We start from the raw sequence: 12,019 nt of genomic DNA, 5'->3' as shown, positions 1-12,019 counted from the left end.
GTTTCGACGAGTCCTGAGTGTTTTTGGCAGGAACGTAGCGCAGGCCTCACATTCCTTGTCCTTATGGTCCTTTGGTAGGCAGAGGTTGCACACATTGTGCGGATTGTGTTGTGCGAACTTGTGGTGGAACTCGGGCAGAACTTTATAGGGGTATTTTCCACGGCCCCTACCTCGCCATTTGTCGACCTTAGAGGTCTTCCGTGTCCATCCCGGAGTCCTGTTCTTATCTCCGGTTCCGTCCTCGATGTTTGGAGCAGTTCACTGGAACTTTTTTTGTCTTTTTCTTCTTTTTTCTGGCATATCCTGAAAAACTTCAGAGCTTCCTATCTTGTTTACAGACCCAAGTGCCGAAAAAAGAACCTGAAGATGGCTACCACGCACAAAGGCCTCCAAGGTGCATTCTGTCGTCACACAGGGGACATACCAGACACCAAAAGGTAGTTGACAGAGCCCAAAAACAAGAAGAAAAAGAAACTAGGACTATTCCGGGCCCAACCACTCGATGGAGGAATAATGTACAGCATGTGAATCCAGAAAAGGATTCACGATGCAAAACCAAGTCCTTTCTTGTACTTCTGTTCTGGCATTCTTCCCGCCAAATCCCTCACTCCCTTCAACACCAAACCCAACCCTTTACGCCATTACTCTCCTGCCTACATTTTCCACGCCTTTCTGGACAGTATTGCAGTTCATAAGGCATTGGATCTTTTCTAATTTCTTTGTACTAGAAGAATAGCATTTCACAAATGAAGTTTTTATGGGAAAAAAACACTAAGCATGAGTCCACAGAAAAGAACTAACTGAAAGTGAACGTCTTCACCTGTATCCCCAGTAAAAAGTGGCATGGAAAAATATTTCCTATGTGGCTTTAACACTTAAACCACATGAAACACTAATGCACTGCATTCTAGCCCAACACTCAAGATAGGAAAGTTTATCACTCTTGCATCATTCTTCGAAAGACTGTACTCAAGATAAGTACATTTGTCACTATTGCCAACCTTTTTATATAGAGAAACTCCATAAATGGGTAACCAAATGAGAACCTAAATGACAAGCCATAAACAGGTCTTGAATGGCTCAAACATCCCTTAAAAATATTTACTCACCAGCCTTTTGACAGCAAGAAGGAGACACTCAGCTGCTGGCAGCTGCAGGTCCTGCTCTTCCAGAAGGACCCATAATGTCTCCAGAAGCTTGAAGTCATCTTGAGTGATGTACCAAATGCCCATCCAGCTAATGTATCCAGACAAGCTATAGATTGCAGTAGTTGCAACAGTGCAGCTTGGCTGACTCTAGACAGAAAGGAAAAAAGAAAACGTAAACAACTTCCCAAAGATGCAATACTTCAAAGTCTTCAAGTTTGACTTAAATAAGCAGACATTGGTATATCTTTATAATATCCTCTGTGGTTTGTGTTTTGTTCATGGATCAACTTTGGATGAATGTGGTTGAGGATCAGTGTAGGACACAAGAGACTGACCCTTGAGAGGATTATCATACTAGCCCCATTACAGATAATGGCCCTGATCCTAGTGCTTATCCTAGGATCTTCCCCCTCTGCCGGGGACGACTCATGGTGGCCTTCGGATCTGGGGCAAGCACCCATACCCACGGACCATGCACGTAACCTTGGCTTCATCCTAGACTCTTCACTCTCGATGACCAATCAAGTCAACGCCGTCTCGTCCTCCTGCTTCAACGTACTTCGTATGCACAAAAAAATCTTCCGCTGGATCCCCGCCGAGACAAGAAAGACTGTCACCCACGCACTGGTTACGAGTCGACTAGACTACGGAAACACCCTCTACGCCGGAATTACAGCCAAATTACAGAAAAAACTCCAACGCATCCAAAACGCATCAGCAAGACTCATTTTGGACATCCCTCGCCAAGATCACATCACCGGCCACCTGAAAGACCTCCACTGGCTTCCCGTCAATAAGAGAATAACGTTCCGTCTTCTCACCCACTCACACAAGGCCCTCTACAAACTAGGGCCTGAATGCCTCAACACTCGACTATCCTTCTACACACCCACTCGCCAACTAAGATCATCCAATCAAGGCCTCGCCGCAGTTCCACATATCCAAAGATCCACCATGGGAGGTAGATCCTTCTCCTACTTGGCGGCCAAGACCTGGAACTCACTCCCCACTCACCTCCGCCTTACACAGAACCACATCTCCTTCAGAAAAGAACTTAAAACCTGGCTATTCGATAAATAATGAACCCCCTCCCCAAGCGCCTTAAGACCCTCTGGGTGAGTAGTGCGCTATATAAATTCTTGAACTTGAACTTGATCTGTATCCGTCTAGACCCTCCCCACCTGATGATTGGATATGTTGAGCTTCTTACCAGGGCTATTCAATATCATGGGGCGGGAGCTCCAGAAAGACATGTTAGAAGAGGATTTCCTCTTTGAGACCCTTACTTCCTCTCAAAGAGTCACTCATACATTGCCAATGCTTAAAGGCATGCTAAAACACACAGAGGACATATTTAAAGATCTGTGAGGACAAGAGTTATCACACGTAGGGTGGAGAAAAAATATAAGCCTGCCCCTGCTTATATCAGAGGTCAGTTGCCCTTAGACTCGCTTGTGGTTTCCAACGCTTGCAAGAGGGCTAACTCACAAATCACAGGTTACGCTCCTCCTGATAAAGAGTCTAAGCTCATTGATGCCTCTGGAAAAAGAGTGGCTTCACAAGCAGCCAATCATTGGCGCATTGCCAATGATCAAGCTTTGCTGGTTCGCTACGGCTTATTACAATGAGTTGAAAAAACTCATGCAACTTATGCCTGTTAAAGACAAGACTAGGGCTAATTATCTTATTCAAGAAGGTAAATTCATCACTGTAGGAAGGTGGATATCTGACTATGGTTACCCCCAACTTTTTGCCTAGTGTTTAGCTGGTTTCCGACTTAGTTGGCCTGGGATCCTGCTATCCAGGACCCCAGGCTTCCTGCTCTCTCTGTAAAATGGACTCCATGTACCTTAGGTACATATCTAATTGGATACTGGGTCACCTTATCAGTCCCTGTACAGTGTACCTAAGGTATCCAGGGCATAGGTGTACCCAGGGCCTACCAGGGGCTGCAGCATATATTATGCCACCCCTGGCTGGCCATCCAAATCTGACACAACTGGCTGATCAATCAGCTGGGGCAAGGTGGTGTAATCACCCTTTGCTTTAGATATAGTATACCTATATCTAAACCTAAAATGGACACCTATACTCCTATAAGTCACTCCTATGGCAGGCCTTAACAATCCTGGAGGTAGAGTGCTTGGAATGATGTGAGATAGTGCTCTGGCATGAGCTGAGCCTGTCTGCAGCTTTCGGAATCAAGTCCTTTAGCTGTTTCCATGATAAAGCTATACCATATACTCTTATGTGCATTATAATCTTGCAGTTATTGCTAACTTTGGCATAGCATTATCAAAACATGTCGAGTAAGGCGTCATACGAATTGGAATACTACCCCCTCGCCAGTATTAATAAGTAGACTTGACCCAATTATAACAATATATCTCTGGTAACAGACAGAGATGGATTTATGCAAAAGACACTCCTTTTAATTTGACCAGATATTATAAAAGCATCACAATTTTTTGTGAAGACCATGAAGACCCTTTTTCCAAAAGAACCTATAGATGGGGAGACTATTTGTAAAGAATGTTCGAAGCTATACAGTCTTGATCAAGAGCCGCGTGAACAGCCAACACGTGTTTCATCACATCTAGTGACTTTCTCAAGGCTTTCCAAGAAAGATTGTAGTATGTGACAAACAAATTTTATTTCTTCAAATAGTTAGGATAGATAGATAGATAGATAGATAGATAGATAGATAGATAGATAGATAGATAGATAGATAGATAGATAGATAGATAGATAGATAGATAGATAGATATTCACTGAAAAAACCATAGGTTTCACACCAGTTATAGTTCGGAATTAGCATTTAAAAAACCTATTAAATTCACTGAAAAAACCATAGGTTTCACACCAGTTATAGTTAGCTGTAAATTTTACTGACATAAAACCATTGAAATTCCCACGTTATAGTTAGTTGGACTCACTATAACCTGCGCGGCTGCAATGCACTGCTGATGATGTCACATATTACATCACTCATGACCTGGTCAGTGACATCACACATGACATCACTGATGACACCATCCCGTGAATGTGTGTCTTTCTGAAAAATAAATTTGTTTTATATATGAATTTGTAAAGGGCGATGGACGAATAAATGTTTAAATAAGTGTGTAAATGGATGTTTATTTTTAATAAAATATTGATTGTTAACTGGCTTATAACGTGTATCTTAGTGAATACATATATTAGCAAGTAATTTTTAAATATTTTAAATATATGTATCAGTGTTTCACTTTGTGTATAAGTGGCTGCATGGGTTGGTGACTGACTCACTGTTTGTATGTGTTTTGAAGACAGCGTATGTGCAGGACTGTATGGGTGGATGAGTGTGAATATGTGTGTGTTAGTGAGTGAATGCCTGCCTCACTAGTGTTTTTATGAGTAACTACATAGGTTTTAATCTAGTGTATGTGAGTATTGATGTATATAAGTGAGTATATGTGAGAGTGAGAGATTGAAAGAGTTCCTGTTTAAATAAGTATGTGTTTCTATAAGTGATTGCTTAAGAGAGTAAGTATGTGTAAGTTTCCTTAGAAGTAATGTACTAGTGTGTGTATAGCTGTATATGCAAATAAATGGATGTTCAATAGTTTATTTGCATGTGTGAGTATGTGTGTTAGTAACTTTTGGATGACTGTCGATGTGTAACAGGACGTATATGTGTATCACTACATATGATGAGTGAGTATATGTATGAGTGACTATATAGAACTGTTGCTGAATGGGAGGATGTGTATATAGATGCTGGAATTACTGAATTTGTTGTTGTAACTGGTATGGGTATCTCAATTTTTTTGAAAATGTAAGTTTCTATTTTTGAATATGTGTTTCAAGGGTTACATTACACCCAAAGGAGGTCTGTCAGTCTGTCACAAGGATGGTGTCATCAGTGATGTCATGAGTGATGTCACTGACCAGGCCATGAGTGATGTAATACGTGACGTCATCAGCAGTGCATTGCAGGCGCGCAAGTTATAGTGAGTCCAACTAACTATACCGTAGGAATTTCAATGGTTTTATGTCAGTAAAATTTCCAGCTACCTATAACTGGTGTGAAACGTATGTTTTTTTTCAGTGAATTTAATAGGTTTTTTAAATGCTAATTCCTAACTATATATAAGGCCCCAAACCTATGTTTTTTTCAATAAAATTTCAAAATGTTGTTAATAGCAAATATCTTATAGCTATGAAATGTAATATTTTTTAAAATGAATGAATCCTATATTATATTTGTATTTAAAACAGTTTTTTTAATGTATATATTTATTTATTTTGCCCTGGAGCGCTCCCAGGGCGCGCCCCGGAAAGCGTAGTCTTTTGAAGCGCCCCAGGGCGCGCTCCAGAGAGCGTCCCGTTAGCGCTATTGCCGCGAACGAAAACAACATCGTGACGTATCGCGTAGCCGCGTCCACGTGATACGCACAGCGTAAGCGCACCCGGGAGCACTCGAACGAATACGATCGTGCAACGTAAACATCGGACGCGCTTATGCGACGCGACCCGGGGGCGCGTCGCTTAAGGTCATGTGACATGAAAATAACACTTTTAATTGGTGCAGAACAGTTTTGGTTTCATAATGATGAAATCCCTAGTCTGGTGACCTGAAAATAACACTTCTCATTGGTTCAGGACATTTTTTTTTTCCAAATGATGAAAGACCCCACCTTTTTCCCTTATTCTGACTTTGTCCTTTGACTGAGGAAGACCTGTTATGAAATCTGTTAGGTATATTTTGTACTTAGAAATGGCTACAGTTGCAGCATCAGCTGGAGCATCTGCACCACCACCACCACCACCAAGAGGACCACCACAACATCATATTGGTGGTCAAGAAGAAGAGGAGGAGGAAGAGGAGGAGGAGGAAGAGGAGGAGGAAGAGGAGGAGGGGACGAGGAGGAGGTGGCTTGAAGAACACAATACCCCATACCAACCCAAGCCACACATTGTATGGGAGTTTTTTTCCATCCCTGAGGGAAAAAAGAAAGTGAATGCGGCAAAGGTGCCTTGCCTTATCTGTGACATGGAACTCTCAAGGGGTAACCCAAATAAAAAATATTCATTTGGGAACAATACCATGATAAGGCGCATGCAGCGCAAGCACCCTAACAACTATGCTGCCGCAGAAATGAGAGAACTGGCCAGCAACCCTCCCCAATCTACACCCAGCACCTCCAAACGAAAACAACCCACTCCATCGGGACTAGAGACAAGGGAGACAATCCCTTGCATTCAACCACGATTTGGAGAATTTAGGGTCGCCTGTATTTTTTGTGGTAAGACCATCTCCTATGGTGAGCAGAGCCTAAAGCTCATCCTCCTTGCTGGTGACAACCACAATTGCCCCAAAAAACCCTAATTTTTTCCTGATTTTTTTTTGCTTCTGTTGAGCCATTTTCAATTCCCTGTTTTTTGTTTCTCCCCATAAAAATAACCAAAAAAAAAATACAAAATAGTTCATAAAAGCCAAAAAAAGTACAAAATGTTCAAAAAACATTAAACAAAATATAAAATAACAAAAAGAAGAAAAAATAGTTCTTTTTAGAACTACCTCCAATTTCTAAAAAAAAGGCTACATTTTTTTAAAACTCTATCATTCATTTTTCCCCATGGCACGCTCCCCGGTCCGCTCCCAATTGCGCGTACCGGGCTCTCGCCCCGCGCAAATCAAAAAAAATTTGTTTTTCACCCGCGGGCCCTTTAATAGCCCCCACATCAAACCTAGGGGGTTTAATGGGGGTCTACTCTGCCCTCTTATGGTCATTTCCCCCTTTGTTTTTCCCACCTCTTGTGTCTCGATCCTACCGAGACACAAGATGGCAGCCGCTCCGGAATGTTTCGAATGTTTACAGACACCCGAGAGCCAATCAGCTTTCCGTGCGCACTTCGCGTGGCGCGCCCGGAGCGCGTACCGGGGCGCTGCCATAGATATATATATTTTTTTGAACCTAAATTACTCAAAAACCACTGGAGCACATATCTTGAGACATAGCAAAGGCACATCGGTCTACCAGTCCCTACAATTGTGCCAAGTTTGGTGGAAATCCATTCAGCCGTTCGGGCTAAAAGTGAGGTCAACCGCCCTATGGAAATTAACATGGTGAAAACGCGGTTGGGCCTGGCTCATCACTGGAGTCGTCATAGACGGCCCCGATGGCCTCATCGTCGTCCCCTACCTCGACGGCGTCTTCTTCGTGGACGTATTCCTCATCTTGCTCGTCCACATCGAAGTTGGAGTCATGCTCAGACGCTGGGTCCAACTGCTGGTCAGGATCTTCTTCGTCGGCGCCTTCTTCGTCACCAGCCTCGAAGATGTTGACCGGCTCGGGCGCCGACTTTTGCGCTGACTGTCTTGCTGCGCGTCGAACTCGAAGCGTCTTCTTGGAGCGGAACTTCGAGCAGACCATACAGCTGGCCTCGTCGTGCTCCGGGGATAAACATTTATTGCACACCGGGTGCACATCAATGTGAGGGTATTTCGAATTGCAGACGGGGCATCGTTTGAACGGGCTCCGATCCATCGTCGTCGTAGTTTGGGCCTTTGGTGTCGAAAGGGAAAAACTGCTTTCGACGTCCGGTTCGAAGAACTGGAGAAGAAACAGGCACCGAACGAGACAATACCGACGTCCCGAAGGCCTTTTGGCCTTAGTAAAGAGTTAATACAAAATTTCCGAACTGGAGTCGAGAAAGTACATCCGAACCCAATGGCGGAAAAAAACAATCTGAGGATGGAGAGGATGCCCATGCGCACTGTAGTCCAGGGGAGGAGCCACCTATCTCGTGATACTTCGAAGACTCTTCTAGGACAACAATGTGCAATCATCCGGACCCAACACTAGGCGGCGATCTATGCACAGATATGAATTCAGCAGCCCACATGCCTCGAACAGTATGGTTACAATTACTATTACAAGAACGCCTTGCACTGTTCGGTGTCCAGTGACGCTCCCAGAAATGTTAACACTTGACGGGGCTGCAGTTGAGATTTCTTTGTATTGAGAGTGAGCCCTAGGTTTGAGAATAGGCTGAGGGAGCTGTTGACCGCTTGCCTTGCAGCCTGTCTTGATGGTCCCTTGAGCAGCCAGTCGAGGTATGGGAAGACTTGTATTCCCTGCGACCTCAGTGCTGCAGAAACTGGGGCTAAACATTTTGTAAATATTCTTGGTGCCGATTTCAGACCGAATGGGAGCACCTTGAATTGAAAGTGGACGCCAGCCACTGTGAATCGCAGGTATTTGCGGTGTTTGGGGTGTATAGGGATGTGGAAGTAAGCGTCTTTAAGGTCCAGAGAAGCCAGAAAAATCTCCTTTGTTGAGACAATTGAGCACATCTGCCAACGTCAACATGCAAAAACCCTGTTTCTTCAGGAATTTGTTGAGTTTGCGCAGATCCAAAATCGGGCGCCACTCTCCAGACTTCTTCTTTATGAGGAAGAAGCGAGAGTAGAATCCTTTTCCTTTTTGCGAGATGGGAACCTTCGCTATCGCATTCCCGCAAAACATGTTTAAGGCTTCTTTGAACAGTAAGTGAAGACGAGGGGAGGGGGACCCCTGGGCGGGGTTGTAGGTGGTTTCTTTAAGAACTCCAGAGTGTGTCCTTTTTTGACTAGGTCGAGGACCCACTGATCCGAAGTAATGTTCCGCCATTGCTGGTAAAAGGCAGAGATCTTCGCGCCCACAGGAAGGGGAGGATGTTGAACTGGCGTCCAGCAGAGCTCATTGAAGTTTGTTTGAATCTCGTCCCTGATTATTTGTTCTTAGTCTTCCTCAATGACGAGAGAAATTACTGGAGGTAGATTGTCTGTATGAAGATTGGTAATATGGCTGTTTGTACTGAGATTGGTACTGCCTGTTCTGTTGATTGTGGTAATGTCCCCTGGAAGAAAAACCACGACCCCTTGCCCCTCTAAAAGAGCCTCTCTTATATTGCAGGGTACCAAGTGATTTGGCGGTGTCGGTATCCGTCTTGATTGCAAGTAAGGCGTCATGTATGTGCTTACCGAAGAGCGAATCCCCGTCGTAATCCAGGATCTTAGTTTGCACTTCGGGTCTGATGGAGGTAGCTCTGAGCCAGCCCTGTCGTCTGAGGACTGCTGCGCCTGCTAACGGTCTAAAGTTAGTGTTTGCGATGTCTAGGGCGCAGTCTATTTCTGATGCCGCTCTCTCCTTCCAGCACTATTTTACGTGTTTCCTGTTGACGATCTTCTGGTATTAAATCTATGAATTACGATAGATCCGACCACATCTGTCGGTCATAGCGGGAAAGGATTGCCAAGGAATTCGCTGCTTTAGCGGAAGCTGCAGCATTGGTGGAGAACTTTTTTCCTATAAGATCCAATCTCCTGCCCTCCTTGTCCAGTGGTGTTGAGATTGGAGTGGATGGATTTTTGGACCTCTGTTGAGCAGCTCGAGATATAACAGAGTCTGGACGTGGATGGCCCACCAGACAAGATAGAGTGTCTGGCGGTGCTCTATATTTTTTATCAATACGAGGAAGAACTGCAGGAATAGAAGCGGGGGTCTTCATAATGTTAAGACCTTCCTTCCAAATAAAATCTATATTGGGTATAGCCCTGGAGATCTTCCTATACCCCTCTTTGAAGTCATGTAAAAAGCAGTCCGACTGCTCAATAGTAACTGGCAGTTGAAATCTTGTAGCAGCCCTTTGCATAATATTATGAAAGCCGCCAATATTCTCCGGTGGGGAATCAGAGGGTTGCGGCAAAGGAGGTGAAGGCATGGGGATTATGTATTCATCCCAAGGATCTACAGGTGTGTTGTCATTAGGCAACTCGCCTTCGTCTCTTCCATCTCCATCCGAAGAGTAAGTATCCTGATCTTCTTGTGGTGTAGGGTCCACAGTGTGTCTTGGTGACACTGGATCCTGTGGTGATGGAGGCCTGGGTACTTCTACTGGTATCGGAGGCACAGCTGGCGTGGATGGTGAAGGCTTTGGCGATAGTCTGCCAACTTGGCCTGTAAGTCCTGGATCAAAAAAGGAGGGAGATGACTTGTCTCCTCCAAACGAGAAGGTCTGTATGATTGCCTATAGCAAGATGTAGACCAATCTTCCTGATGGAAATACTCTTGCAGATCTTCTTCATCTTCTTCTTGACATTTGATCCGCAATTCTGACGGATGACGTGCAATCCCAAAGGGACCTTCATCTTCATCAATCTCATCCGATTCCTCCTCTACATACGTTTACAAAAAGGTGCGATGGTAGAAGTGGGGAAATATTAGAGTAGTCATGCCTCTGATAAGTCTTCAACTGAAAATGAGTGTATTGCACTCTTGCAGGTGGCGTCTGCGAGGTTGGCCTGATATATAGTGCTCACTATTCTAGTGATCACTGTGTATCATTCCAAACAACCCTTATTGATGATTGGTTGTAAGTCAACCTTATAGACCAGCTATCCTAGTAGCGTGGACAAAAGCAGTCTTTAGGCTAAACTCTAGAGGGCGTGTTAAGCCAGCTGTTATACCATCACATATACCCCTTGAACACCAAGTGAAAGGACACCACACAAGTTGTTATAAAAATAAAGTATATTTATTAATAACAAGTCTACCCTGAACTCTTTATGAGTCAGGGAGCTAAGCAAAATACAAAACTCTTACGAAAATACTACAAGTTGCACAATTTACACAAATGCCCGAGGGGCACAAAAAACCATATACTCTAAAAGTGGAATGCGAAATGCTAGCAGGTGAGTAACACGATCCAGAGGCTTCAGGACCGCTAGGACTACACTACTGAACTCTAAGGTTAGGAGCAGGAGGCCTAGGGAACTCGGGTGCAGAGTGTGCACTCTCACGCGGGATGCGGGACAAAGTCTATGGATGCTAGCAATTCTAAAGTTACTGTTTTCGGACGAATCCGACTAGGTAGACTAAAAACAAAAAAGGATCTGGACACTTGGATAGTGAACCTGCGTTGGAGCACCGAAATGCTCGGGGGACCTAGCCCAGGGGCTGCGGCTGCATAGGGTTCAAAAGACGTCGGGAATCCTCGTTGTAGTCTATGGAGCCTGAAAGAAGATGTTGCTGGCAGGAGACCAGTGAAGATGTTCTATGTGATCCAAGGCTGGATCGGTGATGGAGACAACCTGAAAGCAGAGGGGACTCAGTTCTTAATCACTAGCCAGTGATTGTGTGGGCACCAGGATGGCACCGGATGAGGTCACCGCGATCAGGTGAGTGGGCGACGCTGGACTCTGCAGCCACACGGGCCAGGAGGCGTTGTCGGCGACCAGGCTGGAGGTGAGAGCTGTCCCACGAGGGTGTCTGCTGTCTGCGATTCTGGATCCAAGCTTGGAGCAACAAACCTTGGCAACGGCAAGCCCACGCGGTGGAGTAAAAATGGCGTCTGGAGTGGACAAGGAGGGTCCAGGGTGCTCCTCTTTTGGAAGGGAGCAAGGGCCAGTCTGGAGCAACCAGACCAGCGGTGAAAACGTTGTGGTACGTCGTCAGGAGGGTCACTGGCCAACGGGCAAGTGACCGGACAACGTGGCAAGCAGCAAAAGAGCAGAAGGGCCCCACGCAGATCTCGTGGATGCTAGGGGGCTGGTCTTCGGTGCTGGAGCTGCTCTGGGTTGGGGCTTCTCAAACCCCAGTGCACTCACTCGAGGATCCCTCGGCGGTCGTGCTGGTTAAGCGTTGTGCAGGTTTAGAAGATGGCCGGTCCCTCAGGTCTCGTCACACCCACAAATCTCAGCTGGGCTGATGATGCAGGTAAAGGTCAGAGATGCCAGGGAATCCGGGTCTCGTCGAGCTGGTCGGTCTTGATCCGGAGGATGGACGTGCAGCAAACCGCAAATGCTTAGGTGGTGCCTGCGGGTGCAGGGTGGCTACTCCTTA

General features: G+C 45.2%; 1 protein-coding gene across 1 annotated transcript in view; it reads right to left on the bottom strand.

Moving 5' to 3' along the window:
- The window catches only part of LOC147706847 (exportin-5-like), a 2,027,127-nt gene that overhangs the window by 1,836,616 nt on the left and 178,492 nt on the right, over nucleotides 1-12,019 (bottom strand). Inside the window, exon 7 of the mRNA XM_086926003.1 lies at nucleotides 1,110-1,295. Coding sequence (XP_086782129.1) covers nucleotides 1,110-1,295 — 186 coding nt within the window. The remainder of the gene's footprint in view (nucleotides 1-1,109; nucleotides 1,296-12,019) is intronic.

The sequence above is a fragment of the Lissotriton vulgaris genome, chromosome 6 (genome assembly GCF_964263255.1).
Source record: "Lissotriton vulgaris chromosome 6, aLisVul1.2, whole genome shotgun sequence".
In the NCBI taxonomy this organism is placed as follows: Eukaryota; Metazoa; Chordata; class Amphibia; order Caudata; family Salamandridae; genus Lissotriton; species Lissotriton vulgaris.
This window is presented reverse-complemented; position numbering and strand designations above follow the sequence as displayed.